Consider the following 26,128-nt stretch of genomic DNA (forward strand, 5'->3'; position numbering starts at 1 on the left):
TATTGAGATACGATTGACAAACGTTGTATATACTTGGATTGTACATGATTTTTAAGGATGTACAATGTGATGATTTAATATATGTATACCTTGTGAAATGATTACCATCAAGTTAATTAACACATTATCTCACATAGTGTGTGGTGAGAACACTTGAGATCTACACGCAGAAAATTTCAAGTATTACTAGAGTCACCAGGCTGTACCTTAGATCCCCCAAACTTGGGCATCTCACAACTAAAAGTCTGTACTCTTTTCCCCCACCTCCAAAGCCTCCCAGTTGAACTCCACGCTGTTGCTAGGAGTACAACTGTTTTGATTTTATTTTGGGGTTTTTTGTTGTTGTTGTTGTTGTTGGTTTTTTGTTTGTTTTTGATTCCACATCTATGTGAAACTAAACAGTGTTTGTTTTTCCTCCGTCTGGCTTATTTCACTAAGCATAAAGTCTGCAAACTCACCCAGGTGGCAAATGTCAGGATTTCCTTTTTTGGGGTCTGAGCAACGTTTCACCGTATATACACACAGCATTCATTCACGGACGGACACTGGTGGCTTCCACGCCTTGGCTGTTGTGAATAACGCTGCAAGGCACCCCGGAATGCAGGTGGCTCTCCCAGATACTGACTTCATAATCGGTAATCTTCCTGTATGTACCCAGAAGGGAGATGGCTTGATCATGGGGTAGGTCCATTTTTCACTTTTTTTGAGGAAACTCCATGGTGTTTTTCAGGTTGGCTGTACTAATTTACATTTGGTGGAGGCTGAGACAGCCTGGGGCGATCAGAGTTTCTAGGATTCTGACAGCTGGGGGAACGGTGATTTCTCCCGGGGAAAGGGCAAAGAGAATCAAGGCAAAGTGGATCCGGCTGCGGCCACCTCCCAGGCGCTAGGCCAGGCCGGAGCCCTCCACGCCGCGGAAGGGGCCGGCGCAGGTCCGGCTAGAGCGCGGCCCATGGGGCCGCAGGGCGCCGATGTTGCCGCTACCCGGGCCGGGCGTGCGCAGCCGTCCTTCCTGCGGGAGCGGGGCCTGCCCGGAGCCAACCCCGCCCCACCGCCCCGCTTTCGATTCTCCGCGGGAGCCCCTCCCCCGCACCGCGGCCGCCGGGACCTGAGGGCTGAATGGCCGGCGCAGGTGCGCGGAGCGAGACACCTGGGGGGCCGGGAACACCTGGGGGGCCGGGGCCGCCGGAGCGCGAGGACGCAAGCGGCTGGCGCTGCCCGGAGCATGGCGACCGCGTGGCCGAGCTCTACTGTCGCCGCTGCCGCTGTTGCGTGTGCGCGCTCTGCCCGGTGCTGGGCGCGCACCGCGGCCACCCAGTCGGCCTGGCGCTGGAAGAGGCGGTGCACGTGCAGGTGGGGACCGGGGCGGCGCGCGGGGGGTGCAACGGGCGGGGAGGCGCGCGCAGGGTTGGCGGCCGGTTCCTGGTTAGGCCTGGAGCCGCAGGGAGGCCCACCTGTTGTTGCCAACGATCAGTTAAGCTTCAGAAGAGGTGGGTTTGGGAGTGAGAACTTGGGCGCCCTGGCTGATAACGCAGATGTCCTTGACCTCGTCCACCACGCGGGTCCACCACACTGCCCTTGGGCTGGAAGAAGGTCTGCGGGTGAACACGGATGAAAAGCCCCACAGAAACCTCTGGTTTCCTCTCCTGAAGTTCACAGTCAGGGCCTGAGGACTGCTTGACTGACTGCTGTAGGAGCGGTCGCCAGCCACCCACTCCTGCCCTTCCCCTCCACCCTTCCTCGCCATAGCACTTCCCTTCCACGCATTTAACAGCCTGGTGGGGAGCTGTGACAGCCATTTTATTGATATGAAAAGGAAAACTGGAAGCTGAGGCTGCCTTTGACCCCAGGATTCCACAGCTGTGTTGTCCCCACTGGCTTCTCATCTTGGAGCCCTCACCTGTGCATAATCCTAATAGTGGTCAGGGGCTCTCAACTCTTATTCTGGCCTTGAGGACAACTTGTTCTGTGGCTCTGGTCAAATCTTTCTGCCCCACCTGGGATAGGCAGGCCCTCCTCTCTCTGACAGATGTAGATTCTACCACTTCCTCCTCCGGGAAGTCTTCTGTGATTAATGACCTTTCTGTTCACATTGCGACAGCCTTGGAGCTGGATGAAAATGGGCCCTGTGGGAGCTGGTCCAGTTGGTGGAGTCCTCGGTTTAAGGCCCGCCTCTTCCTCCAAGGTCTTCCTTTTCTTATCTGTATAATGGTTGTAAGAGTAATAGCTCCTCAGAGGCTGTTTCCAGAGTTCATATGGCTGCTTTCCAGAGATAGGGCTTTGGTGTCTCATAGATGGGTCCACCCACCTACCTACCTCCTGCCTACGTACCCATTTTGTGTTCACATACCTACCCACTCACCTGTTTATCCATCATCCTTCCATCCACTCATCAGACATCCATTCAGCACATACTTTGTGCCATGAGCTAAGGAATAAATCAATTCTTCCTGGATCTGGAGATGTTCCCTGGCTGGTGGGATGAGAACAGATAGTGACAATATAGTGTGATAAGTATTGTAATTGGAAAGCTGGAGGGAAGACAGTGTGAAGTAGGAAGAGAGAGCCCAGGAAGACTTCCTGGAGGAGTGCCACTGGAACTGTCCTTGAAGACTGAGTAGAATTTTACCAGGTAGCTTTGACAGGAGAAGCATCCTGGGATTGGAAGGTCCAGACACCAGGAGGCTGGGCTCTCTTGGGGTGTTGGAGAGCGTTTGGTCTTGAAAGCTTAGAAATCACAGTTGGGGTAAGGATGTGCTCCTGGAGTTTGTGGCTGTGGCTTATACCTGGGCTCCCATTGTGTCCCCACCCTCACCCACCACCTAGAATACAACCACACACAGCAGTAAATGCTTGTTGGATGTGACAATGACAGCTAACAACTCTGTTGAGTACTTAGTCCCTGCCAAGCACCGCACCAGATATTCTGTATACTTCTTATTCTCTATGGTGACGCTATGGGGTTAGCTCCAGATTTATGCTGAGAAAACAGGCTTAGAGAGGTGAGGTCACTCGCTCAGTTCCCATGAAAGGGACTCAGACCTAGGAAGTCCTGTGTGACTCAGGCTGGTGCTCTTCATAGCTTGCTGGGTGGCCCCCGCTCTCCACTTGAAGCTGGCAGCCCTTGGTCACTGTGTTCGATTCAGCAAACACTTCTGGGTCACTCCCTGGTCCCTGGGGGGGTAGCCAGGAACAGAGCAGACCTGCCCTCAGGAAGCTGTTGGTTGGCTGGGCAGCCAGACCTGGGCCCAGCAGCTGAGTATAAGGCCAGCCTGAAGAAAGTCCAAATAGAGGTGAGGTCAAATTTGTGGGGAAGAGGGTCACAGAGCCCACCCGTGGAAAAATGGCAGTCGCAAAACAGAGACATATGGAAGGGAGCCGTTTTAGGTGGGAGGGAGATGGGACCATGAACCCCCACAGGCCTCACATGTGCAGGTCTTCTGAAGCCCAGTCCAGGCCAAAGGCCCACATTTCTGGAATGTATGTTCCACGCGGCATGTAGTTGGTGGTTCGGTTAATAGTGACTCTATAAGTGAACACTCTTCCGCTGTCCCCAAACTGTTTGCCTTAAGGCCCTGTTTGAGAAAACTGGGTCATAAGTAGGATTGTTCTAGAAAAAAGGGAGGGGAACATCAAGGTTTGAAGAATATCTGACATAGGCTTCCGAGGATCAGAGGGACCCTTGTTCCAGCTCATCCTCCAATTTGCCCCGTGACTCTGGGCCCACTCATCTCACCAGTGAGTATCAGGTACCTCAACTGGAGCAAAATTCAGGGGTGGGAGATGCCCCTCGGGGTAGCTTGTTACCTTAAAAGTCACAGAATTAAGAATTAATTTTTCCTGACTCCTTCACAGAAACTCATCCAAGAATGTTTAAAGCAACTGGAAACCAAGAAGCAGCAGAATGTTGGCAACATAACCCACATAGAAGACACTGCCGAGAAGCTCAAGGCAAGTGGACATTTCTTCTTTATTCTAGTTGAGATATGCGCACTTCCCCTCGGATGCAAGGCTCTCCTCGGTGTGGAGCCAAGGGTATATAAAAACCTCTAAGGGTTTTTAGATCTGGTTTGGTGGCCCTTGGGACTTCCAGAACTTAGGGGGCTCTTTTGAAGAAAAAGGACACAAAATCAGGTGCAAGGCCATGAGGGACCGGGCTAGTGAGGAGCTTGAAGCTTGTGGTGTTGTGTTGTGTTGTGTTGTACCCAAAGCTTCTGTGTTGTTAGCTTGGTGAAGATCTGCCTCTGTCCAGTGCCCTAGTCTTGCCCCATAGCGCCTCACAAAATGGAGGAACAGCCTTTCCTGCCACCTGCCGCCTCCGCCAAGGCTATTCTCTTAGAGGGACTAGTCGTCCATCCCCTGCACCCCAAGTCACCTTAAACAAAGCAAAATGCAGTGTAAAGAACATGCAAATAACTCTTTGGGTGCCAACTGCTTTGTTGAAAGAAATTAAATAGGGTATAAATATATTCCAAAAGTAAGTACTTTCTTCAGGCTCCTCTTTTCACAAAATTGTTTATTTATTTATTATTATTTTTTTTAAATAATTTTTTAAAAAATTTTTAAAATTTTTTTTTGAAGATTTTGTTTATTTGACAGAGAGCACAAGTAGGCAGAGAGGCAGGCAGAGATGGGGGGGGAGGCGAAGCAGGCTCCCTGCAGAAGCAGAGAGCCCGAGGCGGAACTCGATCCCAGGACCCTGGAATCATGACCTGAGCCAAAGGCAGAGGCCTTAACCCACTGAGCCACCCAGGCACCCCAGAATTGTTTATCTAAATGGATTCTTTTTGGGCTTGAAATGAGAAGTTGGGACTGATACGATTGTGAGCTGCCATTTTACTCTAAAGAAGTTGTGCTGGGTTTTTTGGTCCTTTTATGTGAATTGAGCTGGTCCCTTACCCTCTCGGCCTCGGCTGCCCCCACCTTGAAATGGGGGCTGGGGTGGGGTGCCCTCCAAGGGCCTCTCCCCCTGACGGCTCTGTGAACCCTGCAGTCAGAGCAGAGAGACTGGCACCCAGGACGTCCCGAGGCCAGGCCCACAGCAGAGGGGAGATGTAACAGAATTGGTCCTCTATTGGCCCAGCATGCTTTGTCTGTGGCTGCGTACCCCAGCATGCTGGGGACAGTTGCATTAATGCACCTGGAGCCCCAGCTGCATTAGTAACAGTGCCCGTCATGTCTCCAAGAGCATTTCTCTGGGGCTCAGGTAAATACATCCATTGGAAAAGATTCAGGAAGGGATGGGGGAGGTGTTTTGGGCCACTCAGCCAGAAGGGCAGAATCGGGATACAGAGTCACTGTCTGCGGGATCTATGAGCAGAGATTCTTTCCTTGGGGGCCCCCAAGGAAAGAATTAGGACCCGTGTGCAGAGTCAAGTGGGTCACATTTCAGCCTCGTCTAAGGGGTGGAGTTTTCTTTCTTTGAACCTTTTCCCCAGCTTTTAAACTTCTATTTTGAAATAAGTACAGATTCACAGGATGTTGCAAAGGTAGTGCAAAGAAGCCTCGCGTACCTTTCTCCTAGGTTGCCCCAAGGGTTAGAGCTTACCTAGTGCCATGTCAAAACCAGAGTTGACAGCGTGTGTGTATAAAGTCCTACGTCAGTTTCTCATACGGGTAGATTCGGGAATGCAGAAGGATTCCGCCGCCACCAAGACCTACCTCGGGCAACACCATTAGAGTCACCCCTCCCACTCTCCCTCCAACAGTCTGACCCCGGGCAATCACACATCCGTTCTCTATCTCTGTCATTACGGCATTTAAGAATGTCATAAAACTGGAATTATACGGTGTACGACCTTTGAGATTTTTTTCACTCAACATAATGCCTTCAGGATCCCTCCAGGTTGTTTTGTGTATCAATAGTTCATTCCTTTGAATTGCTGAATAATATCCCAGCCATCTGGTAGTCCAGGTCAGCCAGTTTTTTTGTTTTTTGTTTTTTGTTTTTTTAATTTGAAGTTTCCATCTACGTTAGGATAGTTTCGTTGTTTCCATTTTGCGGCTCTTAAAAATAAAGCCACTTTGAGCAATCGTGTACAGGTTTCTGGGTGGACGTAGTTTCCGTTTCTCTGCAATAAATGCCCAGCGCTGGTTCTGGGTTCTATGGGGCTTGTATGTTCAGCTTCTCAAGACACTGCCAGAACATTTTGCAGGGTGGCTGTGTCATTCGACCTTCCCACCAGCCGTGTATGAGACATCAGTCTCCCCTCCTCCTTGCCTACCGGCAGGACTTGCCGAAGTCCTGTTCTAGCCTTTCTGGTAGCTGTACCCTTTGGACCCTGTGTTTGCGTTTCCCCAGCAGCTATGATCCCGAACGGCTTTCCATGTGTTTAATGGCAGCTTGTCTGTCCTCTGTGTTGTTGTTGTTTGTGTTTTTTGTTTTTTACCACTTCAGGATTGGTTTGTCTGTTTTCCTGCTGCTGAGTTTGGAGATGTCTCTCTGAGCTAGACGGGAGTCCCTTGTCAGGTCTGTGGTTTACAAATATTTTCTCCCAGTATGGGCTTGACATATCATTGCCTTCGCAGGGGCTTTAGCAGAGTGAGAGTTTTTTAATTTTGAAGAAGGCCAGTTTATCCTTTTTTTTTTTTTTAATGGATTGTGCCCTCGGTTTCATGACTGAGAGCGCTTGGCCTAGCCCTACATCCCAAAGATTCCCGCCTTTTCTTTGGTCTAAGTGTTTGACAATTTTATGTTGTACATTGAAGTCTGTGATTCTTGTTGAGTTCCTTTTTCGTATAAGGTGGGAGATATAGCTCAATTCTTTTTTTCTCTTTTCTTATGGATGTCCAGTTGCTCTGGCACCATTTGGGGAGAGACTGTGTGTTCTCCATTGAATTCCTCGAATTTTGTCGAAAATCAGTTGGCCCTGGGAGCCGTTGGGAGCTGAGCACCAGACACCCCCACAAGAAGGGTGCCTGCCTCCAGGTCTCCCAGCCCCCACCTGATCGCCTCCCTCACTGTGTTACCAGCCTGGCTCCTGGGGGCATTTGTGTTTCCATCCCTGGTCAAGAAACAGATATTTAAAAATTCAGCCATGCTTAACTCTTTATCAGATATGTCATTTGCAAATATCTTCTCCCATTCGGGAGGTTGCCTTTTGGTTTTGTTAATTGTTTCCTTTGCTGTGCAAAAGTTTTTACTTTGATATAGTCCCAACAGATTATTTTTGCTTTTGTTTCCTTCACTTTATGAGGCATATCTAGAAAAATGTTGCTATAGGTTATGTAAGAGAAATTACTGATGTGCTCTCCTCTAGGATTTTTATGGTTTCAGGTCTTTAACATTTAGGTATTTTTTTTTTTAAAGATTTTATTTATTTATTTATTTATTTGACAGACAGAGATCACAAGTAGGCAGAGAGGCAGGTAGAAAGAGAGAGAGGAGGAAGCAGGCTATCCGCGGAGCAGACAGCCCGATGCGGGGCTCGATCCCAGGACCCTGGGATCATGACCCGAGCCGAAGGCAGAGGCTTTAACCCACTGAGCCACCCAGGCGCCCCAGGTATTTTTTTTTTTAAGGTCTTGTTTATTTATTTGACAGAGCAAGAGGGAACACAAGCAAGAGGAGTGGGAGAGGGAGAAGCTGAACTCCAGCCCAGCAGGGAGCCCAGTACGGGGCTTGATCCCAAGACCCTGGGACCATGACCTGAGCAGAATTCAGGCAGATGCTTAACAATGGAGCCACCTGGGTGCCCCCCCTTTAGGTCTTTAATCCATTTAAAATTTATTTTTGTGTATAATGTAACAAAGTGGTCCAATTTCATTTTGTCACAAAGCTGTCCAGTTTTCCCAACACCAGTTGTTCAAGAGACTATATTTTTCCCATTTCATATTCTTGCCTCCTTTGTCATAGATTAATTAACCATATAGTTGAGGGTCTATTTCTGGGCTCTCTGTTTGGTTCCACTGACCTACATGTCTATTTTTGTGCCAGTACCATACTGTTTTCATCACTATAGGTTTATAGATTATTTTGAAATCTGGGATTTGGGTACCTCTAGTTTTATTCCTTTTCCAAAATTGCTTTGGCTCTTTGGGGCCTTTTGTGGTTCCATACAAACACATAAAGAACTTTTACAACTTTTACATCCCCCCAAAATACCCCCCAAAATCCAATTAAAAGTGGGTAGAAGACAGGGGTGCCTTGGTGGCACTGTTGCTTAAGTATCTGGCTCTTGGTTTCCCCTCAGGTCATGATCTCAGGGTCATGAGACCAACCCCTGCCTCAGGCTCTGCACTGAGCAGGGAGTCTGCTTGAAGATTCTCTTCTTCTGTTCCTCCCCTATGGTCCTGTATGCACGTGCTCGCTCTCTTTCTCTCCCCCTCCAAATAAATAAAATCTTTTTTTTAAAAGATTTTATTTATTTATTTGGCAGACAGAGATCACAAGGAGGCAGAGAGGCAGGTGGGGGAGAGGAAGGCAGGCTCCACGCTGAGCAGAGAGCCCGATATGGGGCTTGATCCCAGGACCCTGAATCATGACCTGAGCTGAAGGCCGGCTTAACTCACTGAGCCACCCAGGTGCCCCCCTCAATGTTTGCTTTTTTAAGATTTATATGAGAGAGAGAGAGCATGATTGGGATGAGAGGCACAGGGAGAAGCAGACTCCCCACTGAGCAGGGAGCCCTATGTGGGGCTCAATCCTAGGACCCTAAGATCATGACCTGAGCCAAACCAGATGCTCAACTGACTGAGCCACCCAGGCACCCCCGAATTTTTCAGTTTTGAGGGTCCATGAGCTCGGACTTGAATTCTTCTCAGTACAGTCCTGTCATTTGGTTTATTTGTTTTGCTGGTGACTCTTTTTGCCCATGACCCTTGATGGATGACAAGATTCCTTGCCCCTGGGGTGCCTGGGTGACTCAGTTAAGCGTCAGCCTTCAGTGAATGAGCCCCACATAGGGCTCCCTGCTCAGCGGCGAGTTTGTTTCTTCCTCTCCCTCTGCTGCTCTCCCTGCTTGTGCTCTCCCCGCCCCCTCTATCTAATGAATAAATAAAATCTTAAAAAAAAAAAAAAAAAGATCCCTTGCTCCTTTCCCAGGCCAGTGAATGGAGTTTTTCCTGTTCCTAGTTCATGGATGAAGCAGGCTCCTGGGTTGGTGCAGGTGGCAGGTGCCCAGAGACCCCTACACAAGGCTGCGGGGCTCCCAGTGTGGTGCGGTTGTCATACGGGTCACTTGCTCAGCTTCCGCACTGGAGTTCCCTCTTTGTTTGGGGCAGCTAAGGATTTCTGCTTTTTGTCGTTTGTGGGTTTGCTTTTTGTTTTTGAGCTGAGTCATATGATTTAAAAATTGGCTCACGTGTATATCCCCATTTCTGTGTGTTTGAACTAGGGAGGGAGGTCTCCCATGTCATCTTCTTCCCCCGTTATTGACCAAAAATCTGTGTCCCTTTATATATGGGCGTCTTGTTTTGGCTTGAGGTCCTAACTAACACTACCCTGGGTCAGTGTCAGAGACGGTGTGTTCCAGTACATGGCTCTACCACGATTAAGCCATTTTTGTAATGTGGAACATTTCGATCATTTCCAGTTTTTCACTAGCATAAAAGAACACCGCAGCGAACGTTTCTTACTTGTTCTGTCTGGACACATTCCCAGAAGTGACTCCTCCAGCTCATGGACACACACGTGTAGGACTCTCCTGTGTTCCGCTAAATTTGTGGCCCGTGTGCTTTGGGGCAGAGAGGTCAGGGACAGCTACACTGCCCTGTGCTTGCGTAGGGAGAGGCACTGCTGGGAAAGGGCTGTCTGCCTGGGAATTAATCCATAAAATACTTTTGTGAGCAAACGAAAGTCAATAAAGTTCACACGTGCTCCAAAGTCCACTGCTCAGAAACCAGGGAACAGCCAACCACTTCCTTCCAGAGAACCATCAAGAAGGCCTTGGTCCTTAATCCTCAACCAACACCCATGGAATGATTTTCTCTGACATCCTTGTCAAGAGGCTGTTTCCTTCCCCTGCACAGCAGCTCAGAGGCCCAGGTGGATGGGAAATTCGCCATTTGCCTGCTACCCTAACCTGGACAAGGGTCGGGTGTCAGAGTGGCATAGTGATTATGCTCTTCTTTTGGAATCTTCCCAGTTTTCCCCAGGGAGCTCTTGATACTTTATGAGAGAGTGTGTCTGTGTGTGTGTGTGTATGTGGTGGGGGGTTATTTAAATATGTATACTATAAAAACAAATATACACGTAAGTTTGGTTACTGTGTGTCGAATCCAGACCTGGGTAGGGAGTTAGGATGTGCACAGGCTGGCAGAGCTGAAGTGGCCCTCGGCGCTGGGGGCATCCAGAAAAACAGAAGCCATTTTGAGGGTTTTGGACAGTGGTGATGAGTGCAGGGAACAGTGACACAGCATGGGGTTGGCAGAGAAGCCAGCCAGGGGTGGCGAGGCAGGAGCATGGGCAGGAGACACAGGGAGGATGTGGGAGGAGGGAGAGCAGGAGGCCGGGGCCACGTGGTCGGAGCTGGAACCAGAGCAGACCTGTCCTTCGGGAGCTGGAGGGTAGAGGGGACGCCCTGGCTGCTCCCTCTCCCTCATTTCTCTCTAGTTCCTCCTCCCACTGACCAGACCCAGCCTGAAGGAGGCTCTTGGAAATGCACAGGCAGGAGTCAGCCCCTCTCCCTACCATGCAGGGCTGGGGGAAGGAGAGGAAATGGGCCTACACTGGGAGGGAGTGTAGGCCTCCCTTTCCCTAGGGAGGGAAATAAACAGCCTCCACTCCTGCCTTTCCCTGTGACCCACCAGAGCTGTAGGGACTGAACCGCAGCTTGGGGACCAGTTATGGGACAGAAAGCAGCCTCTGCCAGGGTGGGAATGGGAAGATGAGGACTCAGCCAGGCCATGCTCCTGCTGACGGGCGATGCCACCAGTCTCCACCACCGCCTCTGGATAAGGCCACCCCTCTGCCTCCCTCCGCAGGCCACGGCCACCTGCCCGAGTCACCAGTGACAGCATAGCTAACAGGGAGAGGGCAGGGGTGGGGAGCAGTGGGAGGCCCCGGAGCGGCACCCGTGGAAGCACTGTCCAGAGTCGTGCTGAGATATCAGCCACACAGCCCTCTCCATTCTCCTCACAGGCTCCTCACCCTCCACAGGACCCAGACAGGCCTGCAGGGCCCTGGGCCGACATGAGTCACACAGCAGCCAGCACTCTGGGTATGAAATCCCCCACTCAATCCCCCCGCTGCCCAAGTTCCTTTTGTCCCCAGTCCCTCAGCTTTTCAGCTAGACTCTTCAGGGCCTCACCCGGCCCAGCCCACTCCAGTGTGGGGTCCCTTTTCGCTTTGAATCAATGTGGCCCAAACAACCAGACGGCATACTTCCTTGTTTCATCGCCAGAATCTCTTCCCTCCCTCCCATTCTCTCTCTCTCTCTCTCTCGCTCTCTCTCTCATGCTTTTAAACTGTTTGCACGATCAGCCTCATCTCCTTACACCTTAAGTTTTCTTGTGGATGTTTCCAAACGGTTATTCCTGGACGGAGAGGTACAGCGATGGGTTGTGTCATTAAGCTTGTTCTGTACATGCTTCTTCACAAAGTGGAGCTGTGGAAACTGCTTGGTCAGGAGAGTATTTGCTCTCTTGGTTTCTAGAAAGGTGCTCCATTTACATACGTTGCCTCCAGAGTGTGTCTTTCAATCTAGAGTTGGGCACCCATTTTCTTAGCTTCATTGGGTCGTTCAGGAGAGACATAATTTGTGTCCGTGTTCCCTGACCCGTAGAAATCATGTTGTCAGTGTAGACTAATTCCCAGGCCGGCCCAAAGCCAACTTTACCTATATTGCATGTGGCTGGGAACAGCTAGCCTCAGAACCTAACCACAGCCCAGAGCGCTGTATAGGAAACTGACTCGGGGAACTCACTCCACAGATCATGCCAAAGTTCGTGTTCCTGCCCCACTAAAAAGAGAACATGACATTATGGGGAGCCTGTACAAGTGCCAGGAGCTGTTCTGTTGTGTGGACTGATGTTTGGGCTGGAGAAAGAGGCTGACCTGTGTTTTGCTTTTATTTATTTATTTATTTTAAAAATAAACATGTAATGTATTTTTATCCCCAGGGGGACAGGTCTGTGAATCGCCAGGTTTACACATTTCACAGCACTCACCATAGCACATACCCTCCCCAATGTCCATATCCCCACCACCCTGCTTTTATTTTTTTTTAATGATTTTGTTTTATTTTTTAATCGTACTAGTAGTACATGAGCACGTGTTCATTTTTTTTTAATGTTCACAATAGTATGTTAGAATCTAGTATAGAACTTTAGCAACTACAAAATGGGAGTATCTCTTTACCATCCCCCTAAGCCCGTAACTTTTCCCAAACATGACTAGAGCATTTATTTTATTTTATTTTTTCAGTGTTCCAAGATTCATTGTTTAAGCACCACACCCAGTGCTCCATGCAATATGTGTCCTCCACAATACCCACCACCAGGCTCACCTAACCCCCCATCCCCCCTCCAAAACCCTCAGTTTGTGTCTCAGAGTCCACAGTCTCTCATGCTTCATCCCCCCCTCCGAATTCCCCCAATTCACTTTTCCTTTCCTTCTCCTAATGTCCTCCATGTTATTCCTCATGCTCCACAAGTAAGTGAAACCATATGATAATTGACTTTCTCTGCTTGACTTACTTCACTCAGCATAATCTCCTCCAGTCCCGTCCATGTTGATACCAAAGTTGGGTATTCATCCTTGCTGATGGAGGCATAATATTGCATTGTTTATATGAACCACATCTTCTTCATCCATTCGTCTGCTGAAGGGCATCTTGGCTCTTTCCACAGTTTGGCGACTGTGGCCATTGTTGCTATGAACATTGGGATACAGATGGCCCTTCTTTTCACTACATCTGTATCTTTGGGGTAAATACACAGTAGTACAATTGCAGTGTTATAGGGTAGCTCTATTTTTAATTTCTTAAGGAATCTCCACACTGTTTTCCAAAGTGGCTGCACCAACTTGCATTCCCACCAACAGTGTAAGAGGGTTCCCCTTTCTCCACATCCTCTCCAACACTTGTTTTCTGTCCTGTTAATTTTGGCCATTCTAACTGGTGTAAGGTGGTATCTCAATGTGGTTTTGATTTGAATCTCCCTGATGGCTAGTGACGATAAACATTTTTTCACGTGTCTGTTAGCCATTTGTATGTCTTCTTAGGAGATGTGTCTGTTCATGTCTTCTGCCCATTTTTCAAGTGATTATCTTTTTTTGAGTGTTGAGTTTGAGTTCTTTATAGATCTTTGATATCAGCCCTTTGTAGTGTCATTTGTGAATATCTTCTCCCATTCCGTGGGTTCCCTCTTTGTTTTGTTGACTATTTCATTTGCTGTGCAGAAGCTTTTTATCTTGATCAAGTCCCAAAAGAAGTCCCATTTTCACTTTTGTTTCCTTTGCCTTTGGAGACATGTCCTTTTTTTTTTTTTTTTTTAAGATTTTATTTATTTGACAGAGAGAGAGGGATCACAAGTAGGCAGAGAGAGAGGAGGCAGCAGGCTCCCCGCTGAGCAGAGAGCCCGATGCAGGGCTCGATCCCAGGACCCTGAGATCATGACCTGAGCCGAAGGCAGAGGCTTAACCCACTAAGCCACCCAGGGACCCCTGGAGACATGTCTTGAAAGTTGCTATGGCTGATGTCAAAGAGGTTACTGCCTATGTTTTCCTCTAGGATTTTGATAAATTCCTGCCCCACATTGAGGTCTTTTATCCATTTCGAGTTTATCTTTGTGTATGCTGTAAGAGAATGGTCGAGTTTCATTCTTCTACACATAGCTGTCCAATTTTGCCAGCACCATTTATTGAAGAGACTGTCTTTTTTCCACTGGATATTTTTTCCTGCTTTGTCAAAGATTATTTGACCATAGAGTTGTGGGTCCATTTCTGGGCTCTGTACTCTGTTCCACTGGTCTATGTGTCTGTTTTAGTGCCAGTACCATGTTGTCTTGGTGACCACAGCTTTGTAGTAAAGCTTGAAGTCAGGCAACATGATGCCCCCAGTTTTTTCTTTTTCAACGTTTCCTTAGCAATTCAGGGTCTTTTCTGGTTCCATACAAATCCTAGGATTGTTTGTAGAACTAACAAACATTTAAATGCACCTGCATGGGTGCCTGGGTTGTGCCTCGGTTAAGCGTCCTCCTTTGGCTCAGGTCATTCTCCTAGGATGGAGTACTGTATCAGGCTCCCTGCTCAGCGGGGAGCCTGCTTCTCTCTGCCCCTCCCCCTGCTTGTATGTTCTCTCTAATAAATAAATAAAATCTTTAAAAAATTTAAAAATGCACTTGCAAACATACAGAAGCATAGACAGCCTCCCCCCACCCCTGCTATCCAAAAGCAGTGTTCTCTGAAACCTTCTGTAGGTAGAAAGGGCATAAAGGAAAGAGCATCCCTGGTTTTTTCAAAGTTTGAGTTAAGCCACTTCACTTTAAGGAAAGTCTTGGGTTAATAGCCATTTTCTAACTGGAGGACACCTGAAGACGATTTTCGCTTTTTGGACAAAAACCCTTACCATGCTAATAAAGGTTTTTCTTAAAAGCAAAGAGGACCAAAGCAGACATTCAGAAAGTGGGCAAACCTGTATCCATATATAATTTTTGTTTAGTTATCTTTTACAGAAATAGGATCATCCTATATTTGTTATTCTATAACTTGCTCTTTTTCATGTGGTGTCTTGGAGAGTTTTCCATGCCCAGGCACCTGGATCCACTGGGGGGTGTGTGTGTGTGTGTGTGTGTGTGTGTGTGTGTCAAAATGTACGTAACGTAAGTTAACCATTTTGCCCATTTTTTGGTGTACGCTTCAGTGGGACGAACTGAATTTACAGTTATAACCACTGTTTTTGCATTTATATCAAAAACACTGTATTACACTCACAACCACTGTATAACTGTACATTACAGTTATAACCACTGTAAACTGCATTTACACTCATAACCACTGTTTCCAAAAATTTTCCACTACTTCAGATATAAACTCCGTAACTACTAAGCAATGACCTCCCCTCCTGCCAGGCCCTGGCAGACTCTCATCTACTTCCTGTCCCTGTGAACTGGCCTATTGTGGGTTATTTTATAATAGGAAATCATCCAGTATTTGTCCTTTTACGTCTGGCTTATTTCACTCCACATGACCTAACGGTTCACCCACAGTGTAGCATGTATAAGAACTCTGCCTTCTTTTTAATCACTGCCTGTTCTTTCATTGTATGAAAGCCACATAATATATATAGTAAACATATATATATACTTCCCATATTAAAAATCTTGCCCACCTTCACCACCAACAGTGGTGAGTGTCTTGGTACACAGATGTTTGTGCACGTGTGAAAACGTTTTCAGAGATCAATGCTTGCAAGGGGAATTGCTGCATCAAAGGATGGTTGCAGTCAAAATTTTGATATCATATTGTCCCCTAAGAATGCTGACCCAGTGTGGCTAAGTGTACTCCACCCCATTCCAGGCTCTGCTATTATCAGTCAGTTAAAATTCCTCCAGGCTGATGGCCATCAAGTATTTTCACTGCCCACTTCCTGGACTGCCTGAGAGGCCGGATATCCCTTTGTCCAGCTACGGGCACTTATAAGCATTTAGTCCATTTTAAATTGAGTGATTTTTTTTTTTCTCCATGTGATGGATGATAAACCCATGTAGCTTGTTGGAGCCATTGTCTACAGAACCTTCCCTCTTAAGAGTTCCATTTTTTTATACAATCAGACCTGCTGTGGCTACCTTGTAGCTCTCTGAGTTTTAGGCTCCTCTTACAGAGGTTTCAAATTTTTAGAAATAAAGTTGTTTTGTATTTCATTGTGACAGGTTTTTTTTTTTTTTTTTTTTAATGTATAGTGCCTTAATCTCTGTGGAATTTCTTTTCTGTTTACCTTTATTGTAGAAAACCTCAAGCATACCCATATATTTAGAAGCAAATCCCAGACATGCAGTTTTAACGGTAAAAGTTTAGCGTGTTGTTTCCACAAGATGCTTTTTTTTACATGCCCAGCCATGTTGTCATCATCACACCTGTGAAAATTCATAACAGTTCCCTTTTATCCTTCAACATCCAACCAGTGGTCACATTTTCAACTGCGTTGTAAATGTCATGTTTTCTTTGAATTAGAAGTGAAATAAAGTTCTCAAAATGCATTTGGTTGGCGTGCATCTCAAGTTGATGGTTACTGTGTTTCTCCATTCTCCTTACGTCTTCTAAATTGGATTTTTATAAGTTAAATTTAGAGTGATCAGACACAAAGTCTCATTTTTTGACTACACTACTTCCTAGGTGGGCTTCTGTTTGCATTTATTTTTATATATGGTATGAGGATCTAATGAATTTTTTTTGCAAATACATGGTTAATTGCATGTTGTACCAACACTATTAATGGAATAGTTCACTCTTTCTTCCCTGTAATTTGAAATGTGACCATTACCTCTCTCTCCCTCTCTCTCTCACACACACACATACACAGAGTTCATTTCTGAATTCTTTTGTGCTCTTGATCTTTGTCTTTGTCTGAGTCATGTGGTTTTAAATCCTGTAGCTTTACAGTTTGTTTTCATATTTAATAAGACAGGTCATCCTTCATTGATCCTTTTAAAGCAATTTGTGGCTTTTCTTGGGCTTATTCTTTGCCACCATAATTTGCCATTTGTCTAATCCACATGCTAAGGCTGGGATTGCAATGAATTTTTAGACTATAATGAATCTTTCTAGCCAGGAATGTGGTCTTTCTTCCACACATTCAGGTCTTTTTTTTTTTTTTTTTAATGTCTTTTAGTACAATTTTATGCTTTATGTAGTTCATTACAGTTTTTGCTAGTTTATTTTATGTATCTTGCTATTTTCCCCACTACCCTTATTTCTGCATGCATTTTCCAGTTGTTTATAGGTGGTGGTACTTGGGAAAGCTGGAGTTTTTATGAGCTGGTCTTAGGCTTGCCCGGGGACATTGCTGAACTCACTTTTTAGAGGTTATAATCATTTTATGTTGATTATTCCAGATTTCCTGGTTGGCAGTGATATCATTTGCAACTGGTTTCTTTTCAGGCTCATGCAGAGTCAAGTAAAACCTGGCTGACGGGAAAATTCACTGAACTGAGACTGCTACTTGACGAAGAGGAAGCGCTGGCCAAGAAATTTATCGATAAAAACACGCAGCTCACCCTCCAGGCATACAGGGAGCATATCGAATCTTGCAAAGAGCAAATAGATGGCATGCACAGCCTCTCCACCAGGGTCTGGAGGATCAGCCAGGAGCCCGATCCCATACAGCTGCTGCAGGTAATGCTGGGCCCCTGCCCCCTCCTCCCCTGCACTTCGCCTTGGTTACTGGGGCATCGAACACAGAGTTTACACTGAGTGAATACACAAAGAATTGCCTGGCCAGCCTGCAGGCTTTCTTGCCCCCACACAAGTGGTAAGGAAATAGGCATTGTTAGGAAGGGCAGATCCTTCTTGGACTAATGACATCATATTTACAGCCACTGTTTTGGGGGCCGGGGCCCTCTGTGTTCCAAGCACTTTCTGTATCTTAGTTCTGATACTTCCTAAAACGCAGCAAAGTGGCTATTCTCACCCCATTGTATGAATGAGCAGTTGAGGCCCAGGGAGGGTGAAGTGACTCGCCCAAGGTCACACAGCTGAGAGGCAGCAGAGCTGTGATCAGAAGCCAGGTCGGCCTGAGTCCAGAGCACAGCCACCTGGCCCTCTGCCTGCTAAGTCTCACTCGAGACCCCCTCCTGGAAAGGCAGGTGTCCTTCCGTCTACTGAGCAGGCCCCAAGAGGTGACTCAGCTTGCTCAAAGGGCAGAGAAGGATGGTACTCCTTGGCCACTGGGATCTGTTGGAGGCTATCACCTTACACGGAGGGAGAGTCTAGGAAATAGCCCCCGTGATGTGTTGCTCTATTAGTGAACATATGTTGTTAAGTGTGGTGCTCCTGTTCCCAAGGAACCACAGGAGAAACCCCCCTCCGGTGTCAGTACCGCTGTGCAGCCCCATGCTCTGGGACTGCTTTCCTGCTCACATGGCCCTTCCCTGGTTCCTTCTTTGCCCTGGCTTCTGGAACTCTCGGAGCTACACAGGTTTCACATGGCTCGGCAGACACCTGGCAGCATATGCTTTGTTTCTCTGCTCACTCTGGCTTCCAGCTTACTTCCCTACCCTGATGTTTTCTTCGCTTAAGTTTTCTCACTGTAAAGGAAACGCCTGCCCTGTTAGATAACCTTTGTTAGGTGCTTTACAGATTTGTGGGACGAGATAACGGTGTCACTGAGTCTAATCACACATTAGGCTTTGGCTGGAAAATAAGGCTGACAAACAAATCGGTCAGTAGCTAACCAGTTAAGCCAGTGCCCGACAAATATTTCTAAGCTTGTGCGTGTACGTGGCCTTGGTCAACTCAGCCTAACAAAAAATAATTCTAGGTGCGTCGCTTTCCTAGGCACCCTGGATATTATAAAGAGGGGCAAGCTGCACAGAGGTGTAGATTTGTTTCTTTAAAAGCGACGGTACTGGGGCACCTGGGTGGCTCAGTGGGTTAAGCCACTGCCTTTGGCTCAGGTCATGATCTCACGTCCTGGGATCGAGTCCCGCATCGGGCTCTCTGCTTGGCAGGGAGCCTGCTTCCTCCTCTCTCTCTCTCTGCCTGCCTCTCTGCCTACTTGTGATCTCTCTCTGTCAAATAAATAAATAAAATCTTTAAAAAAAAAAAAAAAAAAAAAAAAAAAAAAAAGCGACGGTACTTGGGAGGGCTATCTGATACAAAGGGACTCTTCCTTTTGGAGGAAGATGGAGAATATTTTTCTTGCATCATAGAGTTTCATGGCTTGATCATCTTTTTTCTTTATTCTCTGGTGCTGGAACTACTGATTTTCATCATTTACCATTCCTCCCTCTGCTTGCTCACTCTCGTATATATACGGATCTGTACGATACTGAGTAACCTGTTTGTGCCAGGCCCCTGCTTGACATTAGGAGCTTGAGGGTGGGGAGGCATGCTCAGAAATAGCTATTTACAGTGCAGCCCCAGCAAGCTGGCAGAAGTATGTCTAAGAAGTGTCCAGTTCTGCATAGGGACTAAGGGAAGGCTTCTAAGGGGAGGTGACCGTGGAGCTGGGTATGGGAGCATGAGGGGCTCACCAGGGAGATACAGAGGGACAGAGGACATCCCAGGCAGAAAGGAATCATGTGCAATGAGGGTCCGGCAGGCTGTGGAGGGCCGCTAGGGTTTAGCCTGGCTGGAGGCAGGGTGGGGGTATGAAGGGAGGGAGTGGCCTTGGGAGCTGCCACTGGGTCTGGAAGCCAGGCCTAGTTAGCAGAGGGCTGTATGTACCTGGCCGTGGTTTAAATTGTCCTGTAAAGATTTTGGAGCCAGGGGAGCATTCTGAATTGGGAAGTGACCTGCTCAGTTTAATGTTTTTGAAAAGTCACTCTGGGGGTACCTGGGTGACTCAGTGGGTTAAAGCCTCTGCCTTTGGCTCGGGTCATGATCCCAGGGTGCTGGGATTGAGCCCTGCATTGGGCTCTCTGCTCAGCAGGGAGCCTGCTTCCTCCTCTCTATCTGCCTCTCTGCCTACTTGTGATCTCTTTCAGATAAATAAATAATCTTAAAAAAAAAAAAAAAGTCACTCTGGTGACAGAGTGGAGGGTGGACGTTGGAGGCCAAGACTAGTGGACAAGCATCAGGAGGAAGGGACAGGCAGGTCTGAGACATGTGACAGGACTGGTGCGTGGAAGTAAGGGGAATCCAAGATGATGCCCAGCTATGGCTTGAAATACAGATGGCTAGGGAGCTGTTCCCCAAGCTGGCAAAGGTGAGAAGCAGGTGTGCTTGATTTCCTTATTCTATCATAAATATTTACAGAGAACCTACTGTATGTCGGGCCCTTTGTTACATACTAGAGCTGGGGATACCAGGATGGTCCAGGGAGCTTCTACCTTGCAAAGCCACACTTAACCCAGGAAGGCTATTTAAAGAGTGAGGCCTGGAGTTCATCATTGTTTGGTGGGGAAGGTAACAGTGGGGGACTAGTCAGAAAACAGGACAGGTCCCCACGGTGGGGGGGGGGGGCACTCCCCCTCAGTCGGCATTCCAGCTGAACTTCCAGGGTCTTTGGCTTCTCGTGCCCAAGGGACTCTTTCCCCTGGAAAACTGGCCCATCATTCCTTTGGTGCACCTGGATGTCAGGCAGAGCCCGGTGACAATGTATGGAAAGCTTCAGGGCGCCCTACAAGGTGGTGAGCAACTTGGTGGCAGGTGCAGCCAGCCAGTCTCCTTCCTTCCTCCGCCCCTAAGGCCGTGCACAGAGTAGAGCTCCAGGAACATGGAAGTGAGGGAGAAATCAACTCTGGTCCTGGGGCAGAAGTCGGGGGCACAGCCTGGGCTGCTCCCAGATGCCGGGGCAAGGGGGGGCCTGCCCCTTCCGGGCTGGGTTTGTCTGAGGGCGCAGCGGTGACAGCTGAGACAGCACCAACGCTGACGCCCTGCACACCCCCGCAGGAGTACCGGGCTGCCGAGCAGGAGATGCAGCGGCAGACGAGCCTGGGAGAAGTGTGCTACCCCACACCCCTCTCCTTCGAGCCCGTCAAGAGCTTCTTCCAGGGCTTTGTGGACGCCATGCAGAGCTTGTTACAGACGCCACTGGACACTCGCCTTAAAGAGAGTAAGTTGCTGAGTGACCAACCTTGTGTCCTCAGCTCCCCTGCTACCCTTTAACGCAGAGACGAATGTGAAGACCTGAATCCCGTCTCTTCCACCCAAAGGCCAGTGGCTGGGCGGTGGAGGACTCCTGGGCCTAGGCCCGACCCATCCTTCAGACTTCACCTCCTTCCTCTTCGGAGACGGCATCCTGCCTTCCTAGCCATCCTGCTCCACTTCTGCCCCCAAGTCACTCCCAGGATTCTGCTGCATCTTACCTTCGCCCGCTCTGGGCTCCCAGCTAGAATAGCCATCTGCCCACCCCACCCCATCTGGCCAAGTCCCAGCCATCCCTGCGGGGCCAGCCCAGCTGGGCTCACCCGGGAAGCCTTGCCCCATCACCCTGGGCTGGCTGTGCTGGCCAGATGCCCCGCTGCCTCTTCCCACTCCTTGCGCTGCCGGTCTCCGGGCTGGGGCTGTCCCTGAGCTGGACACTCTGTACTTGCCTCCCCCTGCCTGTCATAAAAGCCCAAAGGGCAAGAAGCACTCTTGAGTCCTGCTCCGAGGTCCCTGCAGGGCATAGCACAAAGTAGGTGCTCAGAAATACCTTTCTTCATTCATTTATCTCCGCTCTTAAGATTCCTCCAGGACATCTACGGAGCCCTAAATCTCTGTTACACACTGCAGAGTACAAAAACAAAGGTCTTGCCTTTGTGGTGCTCAGGGTTCTGGGAGCAAGACAGACAGTAGTAACTGAACAAGTCAGCGGTAAGAGCTCTGATGAAAAATACAGCAGGGTGAGGAGAATACAGGGTGACCAGGAGGAGGAGCTTTTTCCTGGGGATGCGGAGCCGGCATCTCTGAGAAGGGGACATCCGTCTTCCCTGCGGTCCGCTGCTGCTTGACTCGGTCGCCTCCTAGTACAGTTAGGCCCTGAGTACTGCTACTGCGGCTGCCATAGTTCCTCCCCCAGGAGCTCTGGCGTCCCTGCTGCCCCACTTCAGGCTTGAGCCTCCAAGCAGGACCTCTGCCTCCACTCACCCTGCCCCATCCACTCCCCACCACAGAGCTTTGGAATCCTAAGAGCGGAGATAAATGAAATGTTCGTGTCTGCCTTCACTCAGACGCCTGCCATGGCTTCCCAGTTCCTGTGCCAGAGCGGGTACCTTAATACCCGTGCTCCTGCTCATACCCTCTGGCTGGGAAAGCCTCCCGTCCTTTTCTCTGGATGTCTGAATCTTCCCTGTCCTTTAAGGGCTCACTGAGGTGCTTCCTCCTCCATGATGTCTCCCTGGATTCCTCTCTTTTCTGTGCGTTGGTGGGTAGCTCAGGTGAGCCTACCTCTCACCTCTTTTACCTGATGGAGCTGTGGAAGACAGGAACCATGGCTTGGGTTTCCCTTGAACTCCCTCGCACTGGAATGAGACCTGGATTTGGCCTTCTCTGATGGCTAATTTCTCATTTTCCATTTTATCCCAGCACTGGCATGTCTGCCAGGCCGTTGCCCCCACGCTTGGCTGTTGAATACATCGTTGATTCGCACGGCCCTCCTTGAGCCCGCTGTCCCGTCCCAAGGTTCAAGGGACAGTCACACTGGCCTGAATCCACTTCCCACCCTCAGAAGTACGCTTCTCCTTAGACCCCAGTATTGTCCTAGGGTATTCCTGTCACCAATTCCTGAATTTGCATTTACTGCTTAAATATGCATGTGCTTCTGGGGGAGAGATGATCCGAATTTCCAGTTCTGTAATATTTTTAGTACATTCTGTAATTTGCTCTGCCTGCATGAGGGCCAGGCACTCATTTCTCACAATCTGTTACAGACACGAACTGCCAGCTCTCGGGCTCCTCGAGCACCAAACTAGCTTCCTTGTTGAAAACAAGCCCCTCACCAGAGCGATCACTCTTCTTAAAATGTAAGCCCTGGGACTGGGGAGCAAAGGGAGGGTGGAGAGGGCCAGGCAGATTGTGGGGGATCACAGAAATGGAGGCACCCCCTTTTTTTACTAACAGACCCAACTTGGGGTTTTTCAACCTTTATTACTATTTTTAAATAACAGAAATAAGCAGCACCTGGCTGGCTCAGTTGGTAGAGCGTGCGACTCGATCTGGGGGTCGTGAGTCTGAGCCTTGCATTGGGTGTAGAGATTACCTGAAAGTAATAATAATAATAAATCTTAAGTACAGAAATAATACATATTCATTGCAGAAAAACGAGGGAAAAAACCCCAAATTTTTTAAAGTCACTTGCCCATAGATAACTACTATTATTGTTTGCCCTGTTAGCTTTCCTTAGTTTATCTATATATATACACATATAAGAATATATTTAATATATATATATTTTACAAATATGGTATCATACTATACATACTGTTTTGTAACCTGTTTTCATTTCATTTCATTTTTAAAGTAAACTTTGAAATCTAAAATACATAAAAGTACAGAAATCAAAGGGGTGCTGCTCCTTTTTTTTGGAAAGATTTTATTTTTAGAGGGGGACAAAGAGGGAGGAGCAGAGGGAAAGGAGAGGAAGAGGGAGAGACTCTGCAGCAGCCTCTGCGCCAAGCGTGGAGCCCATGGCGGGGCTCAGTCTCACAGCCCTGAGATCATGAACTGAGCCAAAACCCAGAGTTGGGTGCTTAACCAACTGAGCCACCCAGGTACCCCAATCATTTTTTAAAAGTAAACATGGTATATAACCTCCTTCAGCCCAAGAAATGAAAACTTCCAGCTCCCCAGAAGCCCTGCTCATGCAGCCTCCTCTTCACTAACCAAGGGTAACTACTCTCCCGATTTCTGACACTGTAGATTAGTTTTGCCGATCTTTGGCCTTTGTAGGACTAGATCATTCAGATTGTACTTTTTGGTGTCTTGCCTCTGTCACTCAACATAATATTTAGGAGATTTATCCATATTATTGTGCATAGAAGTAACTTGTTTTCACTGCTGTAAATAGTATTTCATTGTATGAATACAGCGCACTCAAACTATGGAAGGACATTTTGGATTGTTTCTGGTTTGGCCTGTAGTGAATGTTGCTCTTGCTCTGAACATTCATGTGCATGTCTGTTTGATGCACATATGCAGGCATTTCTGTTGGGTATTTAGCCAGGAGTGGGAGGAAAGGATGCTTACCATAGTCGCTTCATCCAGCACTGTTCCAGAGATCCTATAGAAGTGAAAGCTATAAGGATTGGAAAAGGGGGGGATATCATTATGGTGTCATATAATGTCATGCGATATCATACAATATTATGACATGATTACAGGAAATCTAATATAAGTAAAAGATAACTTAGAATTAAGTGAACTTAGAACTGTTGCATATATCATTATACAAAGCTCAATCCTGTTTCTGTATATTGGCAATAAACAATTAGAAAATGAAATTTTAAAAACATTATTTTCAGTTTTTCAATTTTCAGTAACATCTAAAAAAAAAATCAGGAATAAAATCTTCAGATGTGCAAAACCTTGCTACAGGTTTTGCACTCCAAACACTCCAAACACTTCGACAGTATCTACTAAAACAGACTATCCACGTACCCTACCATCTAGACTTCATTTTCCATGTCTACAGATATGGTACAAAGCAGTGAGAACAATTATTGGGAGTTAGGTCAGCACCACATTTCTGGGATACAAGTTGGCAGTATTTACCAAAGGCCTTAAAAGCAAAATTATCCATCTTAACCCAGTAGTTCCTCTTTTAGGAATGTATCCTCAAACAATAATCAGATGCATAAAGATGTAATTATATTAGTGTTTTCAGGAGCTTTTTTAAAGCCTAAATATCGGATACCTGGGTGGCTCACTTGGTCAAGCAGCTGCCTTTGGCTCTGGTCAGGTCCTGGGCTGGAGCCCCACTTAGGGCTCTCTGCTCAGCTGGGAGCCTGCTTCTCCTGTTTGTGCTCTCTCTGAAAAATAGATGAATAAAATATTTTTTTAAAAAAGCCTAACTATTGAGAAGGGGGAGGGAGAGGTTAAAGTATAAAACACTTAACACAGCAAAATCTTAGGGTCAGCATTAAAACACTCTGATAAAAAATATTATTTGATAGGATAAAATGATCACAAATACAATCAATAAAGTTGAAAAACCAGATTACGCAAAAGTGTGTATGGCATGATACCAATAAGAAAAACTATAAGTGGCAAGTTAAAAACTGGAAGGATATACATCCAAGCGTCAATAAGGACAGGATTTTTAAAATTGAATTCTTAGAAATTGGCAACAAATTCCATGGCACAAATCCAGTGAAATTTTCACTCCTTCCCGTGTCCCCCAGCTAATGCCTTGGATGCAATGAGGGTTAAAAGGGTGGCTTTTCATTTATCCACTGGCAATTCCTGGCATCTCAATTTCTACGGGAAAGTTGTCAGGACCAGCGGGGGCATGGCGGGGTGGGGGGGGGGGAAGCTGGCCCCACCCACCAGGTGTGGCCCCCGATGTCCCCGCCCTCTTGCAGATGCACGCACACCCACCCTGGAGCCCGACACGATGCACGCGCGCCTGCGCCTCTCTGCCGACCGCCTGACGGTGCGCTGCGGCCTCATGGGCCGCCTGGGACCCACGCCCGCGCTGCGCTTTGATAAACTGTGGCAGGTGCTGGGTCGCGACTGCTACGCCGCGGGCCGCCACTACTGGGAAGTGGACGTGCAGGAGGCGGGCGTCGGCTGGTGGGTGGGCGTGGCCTACGCCTCCCTGCGGCGCTGCGGGGCCTCGGCCTCCGCGCGCCTCGGCTGCAACCGTCAGTCCTGGTGCCTCAAGCGTTACGACCTCGAGTACTGGGCCTTCCACGACGGCCAGCGCAGCCGCCTGTGGCCCCGCGACGACCCCGACCGGCTGGGCGTCTTCCTGGATTACGAGGCCGGCATCCTCTCCTTCTACGATGTGTCAGGCGGCATGAGCCACCTGCACACCTTCCGAGCCGCTTTCCAGGAGCCACTTTACCCGGCGCTGCGGCTCTGGGAAGGGGCCATAAGCATCTCCCGGCTGCCCTAGGGGCCACAGCACGAGTGACCGTCCTAGGCTTTCCACTGCTCTGGTCTCACCCGAGCTGATGTGGCTCGTCTACAGTCAGCTACCCAAGCATCCCCGTCTTCCCCACCCGTCATGCCCTGTGCTTTGAAAAGGCTCCTTTCCCAGGCGAGTTTTCAAACAGGTCCTAAAGGCCCCTCTTCTGCCGGGGCACTCTCAAGGGGCCTCTCCACCACCACCAGAGCACTTACATGACACCACTTTTAGTCCAGGTGCTGACCCCAAGTGAGTCCTAAGCATCCCGACCCTGTTAGAAGGCATCATCCTCTGCCTCTGGCCTCTCCCTCACAGAGTAGTCAGCAATGCCTGGCACTTGGTAGGCGCACAAGAAATGTGTGAATGAATGAGAGCCATCCAGCCCCTTCTCCCTAAAGTCCTTTTGATCTGCCTCTTCCTCTCCACTCTGCTTCAGCTTGTCCCTGTCACTTCTCTTCAGGGTAGCCGCACTTCACGCC

At 48.2% G+C, this 26,128-nt stretch overlaps 1 protein-coding gene across 3 annotated transcripts; it reads left to right on the forward strand.

The window, feature by feature from the left end:
- On the forward strand, nucleotides 1-26,087 carry TRIM14 (tripartite motif containing 14). 3 transcript variants are annotated; one of them, XM_059411221.1, is made up of 6 exons: nucleotides 1-681; nucleotides 3,856-3,951; nucleotides 17,039-17,272; nucleotides 20,492-20,654; nucleotides 22,453-22,545; nucleotides 25,102-26,087. In XM_059411221.1, exons 1-6 carry the CDS (start codon nucleotides 649-651, stop codon nucleotides 25,635-25,637), a joined length of 1,155 nt encoding a protein of 384 aa, XP_059267204.1. In that variant the 5' UTR covers nucleotides 1-648; the 3' UTR covers nucleotides 25,638-26,087. The 3 variants fall into 3 exon arrangements, with proteins under 3 accessions (XP_059267204.1, XP_059267203.1, XP_059267202.1); XM_059411220.1 differs by lacking the exon at nucleotides 1-681 and adding an exon at nucleotides 697-1,132; XM_059411219.1 differs by lacking the exon at nucleotides 1-681 and adding an exon at nucleotides 1,032-1,353.
- The last annotated feature ends 41 nt before the right edge of the window (nucleotides 26,088-26,128 follow it).

The sequence above is a fragment of the Mustela nigripes genome, chromosome 9 (genome assembly GCF_022355385.1).
Source record: "Mustela nigripes isolate SB6536 chromosome 9, MUSNIG.SB6536, whole genome shotgun sequence".
NCBI lineage: Eukaryota > Metazoa > Chordata > Mammalia > Carnivora > Mustelidae > Mustela > Mustela nigripes.